General features: G+C 68.7%; 1 protein-coding gene across 1 annotated transcript; it reads left to right on the top strand.

Moving 5' to 3' along the window:
- The first annotated feature begins 1,127 nt into the window (after positions 1-1,127).
- Positions 1,128-11,776, top strand: FRMD1 (FERM domain containing 1). The gene is made up of 12 exons (XM_028503987.2): positions 1,128-1,243; positions 5,822-5,912; positions 6,624-6,703; positions 6,985-7,061; positions 7,758-7,944; positions 8,019-8,174; positions 8,710-8,775; positions 8,850-8,918; positions 9,263-9,437; positions 9,995-10,300; positions 10,559-10,641; positions 11,210-11,776. The coding sequence occupies exons 1-12, from the start codon at positions 1,175-1,177 to the stop codon at positions 11,468-11,470; spliced, it is 1,620 nt and encodes a 539-aa protein (XP_028359788.1). The 5' UTR covers positions 1,128-1,174; the 3' UTR covers positions 11,471-11,776.
- The last annotated feature ends 335 nt before the right edge of the window (positions 11,777-12,111 follow it).

Genomic DNA, 12,111 nt, shown 5'->3' with positions numbered 1-12,111 from the left:
CTGCCCGTCCTGCCCTGTGTGTGGTGGAGGCAGCCGGCTCCCTCCGTCCTCGCGGAGAGAAAGGAGCGGCCGCTGGTGTCCTTCCAACAGGAGCGCCGGCGACCTTCAGTGAGCGGTCGCGGGTGGAGCAGCCGGGAGGGAGCCCGGGCGCGGGGACATCGCCAGCCCCGGCGTCCGTCCGCTGGGCTGCTTGCCTTTTCCGGAACTGCTGTGTCGCCGGCTAAAGGGCCATACCTAGGTCCTGAGAGGAACAGTTCGGTGTTCTCCCTGGAGAGGCGGGGACAGGGCTGCAGCCCCCAGGTCCTGGGTCTGCAAGGCGGCCTGGGAGGAGCCCCGAACCTGCGAGGGGCGGGGGGCAGGGGGTGTGGGCAGTGTGGGCAGATGGGGCAGGGGGAGGCTTCTGCCCCTTCTAGCCCACAGGGCCAGACAGCAGGGGCACCCCGAGTGTCCCCAGGAGTGTCCGTGCCCCGCCTTCTGGCAGCCGGTTCGCAGTACCGGGCAGGTGGGCGGTGACCCGGGGCCAGAAAAGGGTCGCCCTCAGTTCCCGTTCCTGAGGGGACTCAGCAGCCTCCGAGGGCCCATGTCTGGGCCCCGTGCGGCCCCTGCTGGGCCGTGTTTGCTTGGTGACCACGCACGGGAGGCTGAGGGCGGGGTGGGGCTTCTCCTGTCCCCCTCTGTCCTCTCGGGGAGCCTCCACAGTGCCCCTGGTCCTGGCATCCGTGTCCAGGGCTTCGGTGTGGCCCTGTCCCCGGGCCCCCGGAGAGAGGGAGGTGGCCCGTCTGCGAGGGAGTGACTCGGCGGCAGGCGGAAGGCCGTCCAGCCTGACACTGTTTGTTTGCATTCCGATCGCCCTGCTGGGTCCCAGCCCGTCCCAGCCCCGACCTGGTCCCGGCGAGGGCGGGCTGCAGCCTGGCCACCATGCCTGCCGTCCTTCCCGGGCCAAGAGCTCCCCAGGGTGCCCGTCCTCGGGGAGCCCGCAGCTGGGTGAGTCTGGGGTGCACCCCAGCCGTGGCAGATGGAGGGGCGGGCCTGGCACGTGCTGACTCACATGGCCCCACCCCTCTAGGTGGCGAGCCAGCCTTGGCTGCGCCGCCCTCCCCCACCGCCCCTGACGGTTGTCTCCCGCAGGAGACCCCGGAGGCAGCCGGTCCTGAGGACAGCTGGGGACAGCACGATGACCGTGGAGCACAGGGACGTGCTGGTGCTGCTGCCCACACAGGAGCAGCTGCGGCTGGTCGTGGGGGTGAGTGGCAAGGGGAGTGGGGTGACTGTGGGGTGACGGTGAGGGGGAGCGGGGGTGGGCAGGGGGACAGCAGGGGCGGGGGGGACCGCGTGGGGCCAACGGGTCCGCTACCCTTCCCCCTCGGACAGGACCGCCGTGTCCCTTGCTGGCACCACTGGCCGCCTTGTACGGCGTCTGCCCCCCTCTGGCTGTGCGGCCGCAGCTCTGGCCGGGCCCACCAGTCCCCACAGTGTCCAGTGTCCTGGAGCTGAGTGCTGACCGGTCCCCACAGAGCCCGGCATCTTCCTGGGTTAGTTTTGCTCCAAGGGACCCACCGCGTCTGGACCTTCTTCCCGTGGCCTGGGGGTGCGGTGGGCCTGAGTGCGGCTGTGTCCCTCCCGGAAGCAACGCTGAGGGCCCTGGACCGTCAGATTCTCCGGGACTGCGGTCCCCGAGCCTCCTGCCAGGGCCAGGGGGACAGGGCCCCCACCCACCCTCCCCCAGGGTGCGCTGGGGAGGGAGCAGCTGCACGTGCGTGGTCGGTGCAGCCCATTAAGTTGGTACACGCCCCCCCCCAACACACCACCCTTCCCTTTCATTCTCCACCGCCCACTTTCGGCTCCCGCGTGGCCGAGTTTTCCCTCCAGGTGTCGGAAACCCCGACCTCACCTGAGTCTTCCCGGAGGCGACTTTCGCCAACTCTCCCCCCACACACACACACCCAGCGCCTGGCCTCTGAGGTGTGGGGCCTGTCACGGGGCCCCAGCCGTCCTTTCAGGAGGGATGAGCACCAGTAACTCATCCGCTCGTGGACTCGGCACCCACGGGAGACCCCTCACCCGCCACCCTCTCCCGCCTCCTGCCGCATCCAGCGGCCAAAGTAAACGTCTGTGATCAGCCACGCAGAGGCCGCCGCCTGTCTGAGCACCCTGTCTGGGCCGGCGCCCTGCGGACCTGGCCCCTCCCGCCGAGCTCACTCTCGCACGCCCCCCCCCCACTCCCCCTCCAGGGACCGACCGGCTCCCCAGCCCAGCCGTCTTCTTCCGGGGACCGTTCTCCCCGCCCCCCCCCCACCCCGTGGTGAAGCGCGTCTAGCCTGCCAGGCTCCTGCTGGGCCGGGAGTCGCCGGGGAAGCGTGGGGCGGACCCTCCGGAGCCCGTGCCCAGCCCGCGGGGCGCAGACCCCTCCCGCGCCGCCGCACCAGCTGTCCACTCGGGGGCGCGCTGGGTTGGCGCCGGGCGGCGGGGGCGTGGCGGCCGCCTGGGCCGGCCTCTCGGGTCACCCAAAGGACGAGCCGGGTCCCACCTGGGGCTCCTTTGGCCGGGGAGCAGGGTCCTCTCCGCTTTCATTGGTCGTCTGAGTGGGAGGCGCAGTGGGTTTCCGTTCACCCGACCGGGCCATCTCGGCGCTCGGCGGTCCCTCCGAGCTGCGGACGGGCTGGCCGCGCCCCGCAGCCCGTCCTGTCTGCGCCGTCCGCCGCCCGGAGCGGCCCCTTGCTCACACGGGGGGGGGGGGGGGGCGCCCGCGCTCCGCCTCAGGCTCAGCCGGGAGCCGTCTCTCGTCCAACTGAACACGTGGGGAAACTGAGGCCCAGGGGTGGGCGCGTGCTCAGCCTGGTCCCGAGGCCTCTCTGTGCTCTCCGCTCCCCACGAGCTGGACGGGACCCCGCCGGGGCTGGGCGGGCCGCGCAGGTGTGGGTCTCGGCTTGGGGTGGGCCGCGGGGCTGTGCCCCGCGCCGCCGGCAGGGGGCGTGCCGCTCCGCTGCACCGGCGGGGTCTGCGCCAGGGGAGGGGACCGGGCCTACTCCCGCGTCAAAGGGGAGTCCCTGGGGGACACCCCCGACGTGAGACGTCAGTTCCCGGCTCAGCACCCCCTCCGGGGGACTCCGAGGGGAGGGGCAGGGGAGCCGAGCTCCGAGCAGGAGCACCGCTCACTGTTTGTCGCGGGCTGCACGGGCTGCTCGGCCGCAGTCCGAGGAAGAGGGACCCACTTTCTCTGCTTGTTTCGGCTCAGTTTGGAGGAAGAGGAGACCCCAGAAAGCTGGTCGGCCCTGGGAGACAGCACTGTCAGTTCAGGGACACGGGGATCCATGGAAAGCTTTGGACGGGGCTGGCCGTGCTCTGAAATGAGGCGCCGCTGCTCCTGGTGGGACTTGTGCGGGTCCCCCGCGTCTCCTGTCTGCTCGGGGGCGCATTTATACGAGCAGCATCCTGTCGCCAGGCCGGCGATGCGACGTGGGAGCCAAGGGGCGGGTCTCGGGGTTCCTGCGTCCCCACAGGGGCCTCGGGGCCCTGGAGGGGCGGGAAGGCGGGGGGTTCAAAGCAGCTCCACCTGACCCAGAAACAAACACGGGGAGATGGCCACACTGCGGAGGAAAGAAACCCGGCCCACGGGAGAGAACAGACCGAGACCCAAAGGAGAACTAAGCGGACCAGAGACCAGAAACCCACCGGAGGCAGAGCTCCAACACTGGTAGTCAGGACGCCCAGAGAGCTCACGCAGTGTGGCAGCAGCCTACTGGAGGACCGCCAGGAAGGCTGCACTCGGGGAAATAAGGAAAAGCCCACCGGGAACCCGCAGTGAGGGGGAGGACGCCAGGACTCAAACCAGCGGGTTGGAACAAAAGGCAGAAATAAACAGTCAACCAGAACAGAAAAAAGAAACAAGAATTTCAAAAAAATAAGAGAATGAGAAGACGCCGGAACATGTCCAGACGTACCTCATCCGAATCACGGGGTGGGGTGGGGGGGGGGGGCAGAAGGAGGAGAGGAAGAGCAAGACACTGAAAACTGACTTGAAAAAATAATGAAAGAAAAGTTCCCTAATCTGGCGAAGGAAATAGACATACACATCCAGGAAGCACAGAGAGTCCCAAACAAGTTGGACCCAGAGAGGGTCACACCAAGACACATGGTAATTAAAATGCCAAAGGTTAAAGATAAAATCTTTTTTTAAAGATTTTATTTATTTATTTTTAGAGAGAGGGGAAAGGAAGGAAAAAGGGAGAGAAACATCAATGTGTGGTTGCCTCTTGCATGCCCCCTATTGGAGACCTGGCCTACAACCCAGGCATGTGCCCTAACTGGGAATCGAACCTGTGATGCTTTGATTTGCAGCCCGCACTCAACCCACTGAGCTATGCCAGCCAGGGCTATAGAGAGAATCATAAAGCAACAAGAGAAAAGGAGACAGTTACCTACAAAGGAGTTTCCATAAGGCTATCAGCTGATTTCTCAAAAGTAACCTTGCAGGCAAGAAGGGGCTGGACAGAAGTATTCCAAGTCATGAAAGACAAGGACCTCCATCCAAGAGGACTCTACCCAGCAAAGCTATCATTTAGAATGGAAGGGCAGATAAAGTGCTTCCCAGATAAGGTCAAGTTAAAGGAGTTTATGATCACCAAGCCCTTATGATATGAAATGTTAAAGGGACTTATCTAAGAAACTTATCTAAGAAGACCAAAACTATGAACAGTAAAATGACAACAAACTCACAACTATCAACAACTGAACCTTAAAAAAAAAAACAACTAAGCAAACAACTAGAACAGGAACAGATTCACAGAAACAGAGATCACATGGAGGGTTATCAGTGGGAGGGGTAGGGGGAGGGTGGGGGAAAAGGTACAGAGAATAAGTAGCATAAATGGTAGGTACAAAACAGACAGGGGGAGGGTAAGAACAGTGTGGGAAATGGAGAAGCCAAAGAACTTATATGTACGACCCATGGTCATGAACCAAGATGTGGGAATGCTGGTGGGAGGGGGGTTACAGGGCAGAGGGGAATAAAGGGGAGAAAAAAGTAGGACAACTGTAATAGCATAATCAATAAAATACACTTTTAAAAAGGTTGATATTTGAAACAACTGTAAATTTGAACTCACGGGATGTTTCATATTAAGAACTGGTTATGTTTTGAGTCATCGTGGAACACGGGTGAGCTAAGGTAAAACGGGGTGCGTGGCAGATTACATGGAGAGAGGCAGCTCGGCCTGTGCACCCTCACCTGTGTGGAAGGGTCTGTGGTGGGGGTGGGGGTGGGGCCGGGCCTGTGGGAGGAAAGCTGGGAGGGGCCGAGGCAGGAAGGCCTGGTGGGAACAGGGTGGGAACAGCCCACACCCATGGGTGGCTGGCTTTCCTCACGCCTCTGGGAAGCATTGCCAGGCACCCATGGGCCCAGCCACACACTGAGCTCTCTGGGCCCAGCTTGGCACCTCAGCCCCTTTTGGGAGGGTGCCCAGCCCCCCCCCCACCCTCTGAGTGGCCTGGGTGAAGTTGGGTGAGGATGGGAAAGCCCAGGGGGATGCCCTGGGGGCACCACGCTCACCCACTGAGTCTTAGCGGCCACCCTGCCTCGACCCGGGGACGGAGACGCAGGCCTGCCCCAAGGTCCAGCCCCTCGCAGGCTGCCTGCCAGGTTGGGACCGCCGGGTCTGCAGCGAGGGCAGTCACCACAGACTTGGAGCGCCCACTCCTGAGGGGCGTGGCCTGATCCAGGCCCCGCCCACCAGCCCCAGCTCGGTTGTCCCACCCCCTCACAGCCCCCACTTTGGGGGCCACAGTGGCGGCTGCACCTGGAGCCACCCCTGCTCCTTGGCAGGTGCAGGCCACAGCGCGTGAGCTGTTCCAGCTGGTGTGCGACAAGACCGGCGTCAGGGACACGCGCTTCTTTGGCCTCAGTGTGCTCAGAGGTAAGCAAGCTCTGCCCCCAGGCCCCCAGCCAGGCCCCGCCTCCTCGGGGGGCGGAGTCTGGCGGGCTCGCTGCCTGCTCCTTGTCTGCTCCAGGCCGCGGTGCCAGGAGTCTGGCTGCCTCACACCCACTGGCACCAGCCCTGACCCCTGGGCCCCAAGTGCTGGTCCCGGCGGTCACCTGTCCCCATGCCTGCAGGCAGCCCGGGACTCCGTGTGTGCAGGTGCCACCTCCCATCCCAGGACACCGAGTTGTCCGCCGTGTCCAGGGGCAGGGCTGAGAGAGGCACCTTGGAAAGAACACACTTTTCCCACCCGTGAGAGTCCGACCCAACCCCGAGGCACAGTGTTAGGAGTGGGCGGGCCTGCCCGCTGCAGGCGCGGTGCCCGCTGCGAGGAGTCAGGCACGGTGCGGTGCGGCCCCCGCCGTCGTATTTTGGACTTGTCCACCTCCAGGAGAGGGGCTGCTGGAGGGTGAGACGGCAGGGAGGGCGTGCCTGCAGGCGGTGCCGGCCGCAGGCGTCCCAGTCAGTCTGTGCTCTCTCTGCGCCCCGGCAGCCACCTGGCAGAGCCCGCAGCGGACGCCCGACACCCCGCAGCTCCTGGCTGCCAGTGTGGACGGCACCCCTGCCCCCGGCCCGCCACACCTCTGCTGCTCAGGTTGTGACCCACGCAACACGGGCCGACCGACAGACCCCCCCTTCCCTTTGCAGACGACGAGCACATGTTCATGGATTTGGAGCAGAAGCTCAGCACGTACTTCTCGCAGGACTGGGGCAGAGAGCCGCGGAACGTAAGTCCCGGCCCCGAGAGGAGGGGCCGTCCCGCTGCCTGGGGGGGGTCCCTGTGCCTGCTGGAGGCGGCCGGCCCCATGCAGCCTTGGCCAAGGCCCTCAGTGCCACGGCCGACACCGCGCTCGGCCCTCCCTGGTAAAGCAGCCGCCGCCGTGTCCCTGCGCTGCCCCACTGCAAGGGCCTGCGCTGCGTATGGGCCTGCTGGGCAGTCGTGCCCGGGGACCCTGGTGCTGCCCAGCGGTCACCATCCCGTGGCCCTTCCTCTGCACCCTCCCCGCAGGACGGCGGGGGACCCGGGGCCGCCTTCGTGACCTTCTTCCACGTGCAGCACTACGTGGAGGACGGGCGGCTGATACGGTACCGCTGACCGCCGGAGGAGGCCCCGGTGACGGTGCTCCGACAGTGGGGTTTGCAGATGCAGCTGTGTCTGCCCTCCGGGGCGGGGGCGCGGGGGCAGGAACGGGTGGGCTCGAGGGTCCTGCTCAGCCTGGGGGCTCACTCGCTCCCAGGTGGACCTGCAGGTGTCTGCCGGGCAGGAAATGTCCCCCAGCACCTGGGCTTCCTGCTGAGTTAGTTGGGGGGGTGCCCGCAGCTCGTAGGGCAACACAGAGCCCCCCCAGAGCGACCCAGACCAGGGCCCAAAAGGACCTGGATCACCAGGGGCCCCGGGCGCCACCAGGCCTTCTGAGATAAAGGGGAGAGGGAGGGACAGGGGCCGTGGGTGCAGCCCCCTGGGCTGAGAGGCTGGCCACAGTCCACCGGCTCTTCCCGGAGCCGAGCCCCTCCACCCCTGACGCCAGAAAACTCGCAGAGGGAGGGTCCATCTTCGGGAAGGCGCCCCCTAACCGGCTGTGCGGTGGGAGGCGGCGCCGTGAGTGGGGACAGGTGTGTCAGGCAGAAGCGGCCAACAGCAGGTGCCCTGCGCCACCCCTCCCCCCCCCCCCCCCCCCGCAGGTGGCCTGGGACCTGGCGGTCAGGACTGGAGCCCCTGGAGGGTGGGAGGGCCACGCACCGGGGGAGGGCCCTGGGGACCAAGACCGCCCTGCCTTCCAGCGACCAGGCGGCCAGGCGCCTGTACTACAGCCACCTGAAGGGGCGGGTGCTGCGGTCGCAGTGCGCCCACCATGAGGAGGCCTACTTCCTGCTGGCCGCCTACGGGCTGCAGGCCGACCTGGGCAACCACCGGGCGCGCGCCCACGTGGGGCGGTACTTCGAGCCGCAGGCTTACTTCCCCCCGTGGGTAAGGCCGTGGGGCGGGGCTGGGGGGGCCGCCGGGCGGCAGCAGGGCCTGACCCGCCTGGGCTCGGTCCCCAGATCATCGCCAAGAGGGGCAGCGCCTACCTGCTCCGGCACGTGCCGGCCCTGCACCGCGAGCAGCAGGGCCTGAGCCCCAAGGAGGCTCTGCTGCGCTTCATCCGCGAGGCCTGCCGCCTGGAGGACGTGCCCGTCCACCTCTTCCGGCTGCGCAAGGTCACGCCTGGGGCCAGCGGGGGAGGTGGGAGCTCAGGCCGCTTCGGGGTGGCCCTGGCGGGAGGGGGGTCCCAGACACTGACCCTGGGACAGGAGGGACAGGTCTCCACGACTGACCGCGGCCAGAGGCCGAGCGCGGGTCGGAGGTCGTGCCCGTGCAGCGCGCGGTTGCGGTCCGCGTGGCGCTGCCGGGGCCCCAGCGCGCACCGGCACACCGGCACACCCTGAGCTGGGTGCTGGAGCGGCCGAGAGGTTCCTGGTGGTGACGAAGGTGGACCCTCCCCCACACTGGGACAGAGGGACTGTGCGGGGGGCAGAGCCTGCTGTGGCCCTTCCCGGGGGGGGGGGGGGTGTCGGGGTTATGAGGAGGCTGGTCAGTGGGGAGTGGACCGGAGAAAGGGCAGGAGGCAGGCGCGGGGGTCCGGCCTCCAGCGTCAGACGGAGCGGCAGTGGGAGGGGCCTGGGGGCCCTGCTTGTCCCTGGGCCCCCTCCGCCAGGCCCCGGGCTCCAGCCTCTGACACGGGCATCCTTCCAGGACAAGAAGGAAGGCGCACCGACCGTCGTCCTGGGACTGACCCTTGGAGGGGTGCGCGTCTACCAGGTAGCTCCCCCCCCCAAGGGCGGGCCCCATCCCCGAGGCCGGCCCTGGTGGACGCCCCCTCCGCTGTCCTGCAGGAGGCGGGCCACACTCCCCGGCTGCTCTACGACTTCCCCTGGGCCCGCATCGGGAAGCTGGCGTTCCTGGTGGGTGTCCCTGGGTCCCGGCGGGGTGGGGGTGGGGGTCTCCTCGCCCGGGGGCCCGGCAGGTGCTTGTCCTTGAGGACATCTGCGGGGCACTGGGTCCCCCACCAGCCAGCGCGGGGGGTGCCCGGGCCCGGCTCCTTGTCGCAGGGCGGGGTGTCCCGCTGGCGCCCGCAGGCCTGCTGGCTCTGTGTGGACTGCCTGCACGTGGGGTTACACTTGTGCAGAGAAGCCACGGCCGGGGCTGGGGGGCGGGGGGGGGGGGGCGGAGGGGGGCGTGGCCGACGTCGGACGCAGTGCCGCGTCACCGCTCCGTAAAACCACCGCATCTTCGCTGCCTCGTCCAGAGGAGGAGGTTCGAGATCCGGCCGGACGGGCTGCCCGCCGCCCGGAAGCTGGTGTACTACGCGGGCTGCGCCGCCCGCGCCCGCCACCTGCTACGGCTGCTCCGCGCCAGCCACCGGCTGCACCTGGCCCTGCAGCCCGCGCGGGGGCGGCTGCGGCAGCTGGAGCAGGCGCAAGGTGGGCGCCGCTTGGGCCCCCCGCCCCGTTCTCGCTCTGGGCACCGCGGCCCGCAGCTCCTAGTCCCCTCCCAGGCGGGGGGGCGTGGTGTCCTGGTTCCCGTGGCCCTTCGGACGGTCCGGGCGAGGGGAGCTGCGGTAGCCCTGTCGCTCCAGCCCCCTGTGGCCCAGCTCTGAAAGCAGGGCCAGTGGGGATGGGATGGGGGGTTCTGGGGGAGAGCTCCCCAGTGCCCGCGGAGGGGCACACCAGGGCTGTGTGTGTGTGTGTGTGTGCACATGCGCACACATGTGCGTGCCCGTGCTCTCCCGCGTGCGTGGGCGACTGCTCGGCAGCCCCTCCAGCTGGGGGTGACGTGAGTGCCCTGGGGGGGTCATCGCAAGGGCCCGGGGGGCTCACTGGCTGCGGTCACTGTGGCCAGCGGAGCCCTGACCTCTGGGTGACACTCCCCCCCCCCCCACACACACGCGCTGCTGCTCCCAGGGCCACCGGGAGCCCCGTGCGGCCCCTCCCGGCCCCGGCGCTCTCTCACCTGGGCCGCCCCTCCGGTCTCCGCGCAGAGAGGACGAGCTGCCGGGAGGTGTACATCGGCGACACGCTGGAGCTGGACCTGCGCCCGGCCGGCAGCGGGGGCAGCGGCCGGCACCCCTCCCGCCTCTCGCTCCTGTCCGCCGACAGCCACGGCAGCTCCCACGGGCCGGGCATGGAGCCCGGGGAGATGTTGGTGGATGCACCCCCCGGGGCCGAGGCGCTCCGCGGGGGTGTGGTGTCCCGCAGCCCCAGCCCCAGCCCCAGCCAGGACAGCGGGGGCTCGGCTGGGAGCCGCGCCCGCCCGCCCCAGGGGGACGCCCAGGACCCCGGGAACGGTGAGTGGGGCCACCAGCCCCAGCTCCGGCACCAACGGGGTAACAGGTGCCACTGGGAGAGAGGCAGGCGACCCTGGTCCCTGGGCTCAAGGTGGGGGTGGGTCCCTGGGTGGTGGGCGGGGCCTCCCTGCAGCTGACCCCAGGAGACTCCAGTCCTGTCTCAGGTCCCCTTGGCCGCTGGGGGGGAGTTGCGGCCTGTTGTGTGCAGCCGACCCGGGGCGCTGACGCTGGCCCCCCATGTCCCGCTCTTCCTTGCAGCCTCTCGCCCCCAGAAGCCCTGGGCGGTGGTGCAGGTCACGCTGGTCAAGGTGAGGGGCCGGAGCGCCGAGGCCCTGCACCAGGTACCCCCCTTCTCCCATCCCTCCCGGTCGGGGCCCAGCATCCCCCTGGGCCCGCAGGGGGGTCCCTGGACAGAGGCCCCAGCACCAAAGGCAGGCAGTGTGGGGACAGTGAGGCTCTCCTGACACCAGGCGGCCGGAGGGGCTGTTCTCCTTGGCCTCAGTGTCCAAGTGAGCCCCTGGCCTGCGGTGTGGGCGTCCCTCCTCGTGTGTGCTCAGTGCTCACCGTGGGGCAGGTGCTCGCCGAGCTGTCTGGGCTCCCCTGGGCTGTGGGTGCACACAAGGGGCCGCTCCAGTGTCCCTGTAGGAAAGCAGCAGGGTGGCCGGGGCTCGGGCAGGGCCGGCAGGGAGGGGACAGTGGACATGGCCACAGGGGCATCCCCCGCAGGGACAGCAAGCAGAGGGGGCCCGAGGCCAGGGTGCAGGGGGCTGCTGGGAGGTCAGCATCAGGCGGGCGGGGGACAGACATGGCGGGGTCAGTGGGGGACAGCCCAGTGGGCTCTGTCGGGGCTGAAACAGCTGGTCGGAGAGGAAGTGGCCGCAGGACGCACCTCGGTCTCCCTCCCCGCAGGTCCCCAAGCCAACCCTGGGCCGCGTCCACTCAGACCGGCACAGCCGCAGCCTGGAGGACGTGCGTCCACGCCCCGCCCCGCGCCCTGTGCCGGCCCCACGCCCTGTGCCGGCCCCGCGCCCTGTGCCGGCCCCGCGCCGCTGCCCCCTTGGCGTGGGGCTGCACCCCAGACCCTCGGCCCTGGATGGAAGTGGGTCCTCGCGCCGCCTCTCCCTGCACCTTCCTGGGGAGGACCAGCCCCCGGAGGAGTTTGTGGTGTAGGCCGCCACGGCGGGGCCCGGTCCACCCTGCGCGGCTCAGCGCACACAGGCCCCTCCACTCGGAGGGGTCGGTCCAGGCCCCGTAGCTCCGCCCACATGGGGCTCAGGCCGCGCCGCACCCCCAAGCAGTGTGGCTGTGGGGGCCCCACCAGCCCTTTCTGTGCTGGAGGCACCCGGTGAGCCTGGTGGACAGGGCCTCGGGCTCCGCCCCTCTGCCCCAGGCTCCTCCTCCCCCAGCCTCACCGGTCGGAGGGGTGAAACTGACTCCCAGGGCAGCCCCGGAGGTGAAGGGCAGGTCCTGCTCTCCTTGGGGGAAGAGCCCCCGTCTGCCCCCATCCACCCCGTCCACCCCGTCCGCCCCACCCGCGTGGATGGGCAGCAAGCGCAGAGCCCCCCCCCCCACCCGGGAGGCCTCCGGGTCACGGTCCCTGCGAGGCCCGGGGTGTCCCTGGGCTGCCCTCTGCGGAGCCCTGGGCCAGCAGACGGAGGCCTCCTGGGAGCAGTGGCCCAGCTCCGTCACCCCAGGCCCCACAGGCAGTTGTCCCCCGTCGACGGTCGGCACGAGTGCCCCGCCACTCCGCAGTGTGGGCACCCGGTCCCCAGGGAGCCCCCGAGGTCCCCAGGGAGACGTTGACACACGCG

Source organism: Phyllostomus discolor, chromosome 4, assembly GCF_004126475.2.
Source record: "Phyllostomus discolor isolate MPI-MPIP mPhyDis1 chromosome 4, mPhyDis1.pri.v3, whole genome shotgun sequence".
Lineage (NCBI taxonomy): Eukaryota > Metazoa > Chordata > Mammalia > Chiroptera > Phyllostomidae > Phyllostomus > Phyllostomus discolor.
Note: the sequence above shows the minus strand (reverse complement) of the source record. Positions and strands in the feature narration are given on the sequence as shown.

What these genes read in the sequence shown, in the direction of transcription:
- FRMD1 (XM_028503987.2), top strand. Translation starts at nt 1,175, where the DNA reads ATGACCGTGGAGCACAGGGACGTGCTGGTGCTGCTGCCCACACAGGAG. An exon ending in TGGCCTCAGTGTGCTCAGAG is followed by an intron (nt 5,913 to 6,623) that starts GTAAGCAAGCTC and finishes TTCCCTTTGCAG; the next exon opens with ACGACGAGCACATGTTCATG. An exon ending in GAGGGGTGCGCGTCTACCAG is followed by an intron (nt 8,776 to 8,849) that starts GTAGCTCCCCCC and finishes GCTGTCCTGCAG; the next exon opens with GAGGCGGGCCACACTCCCCG.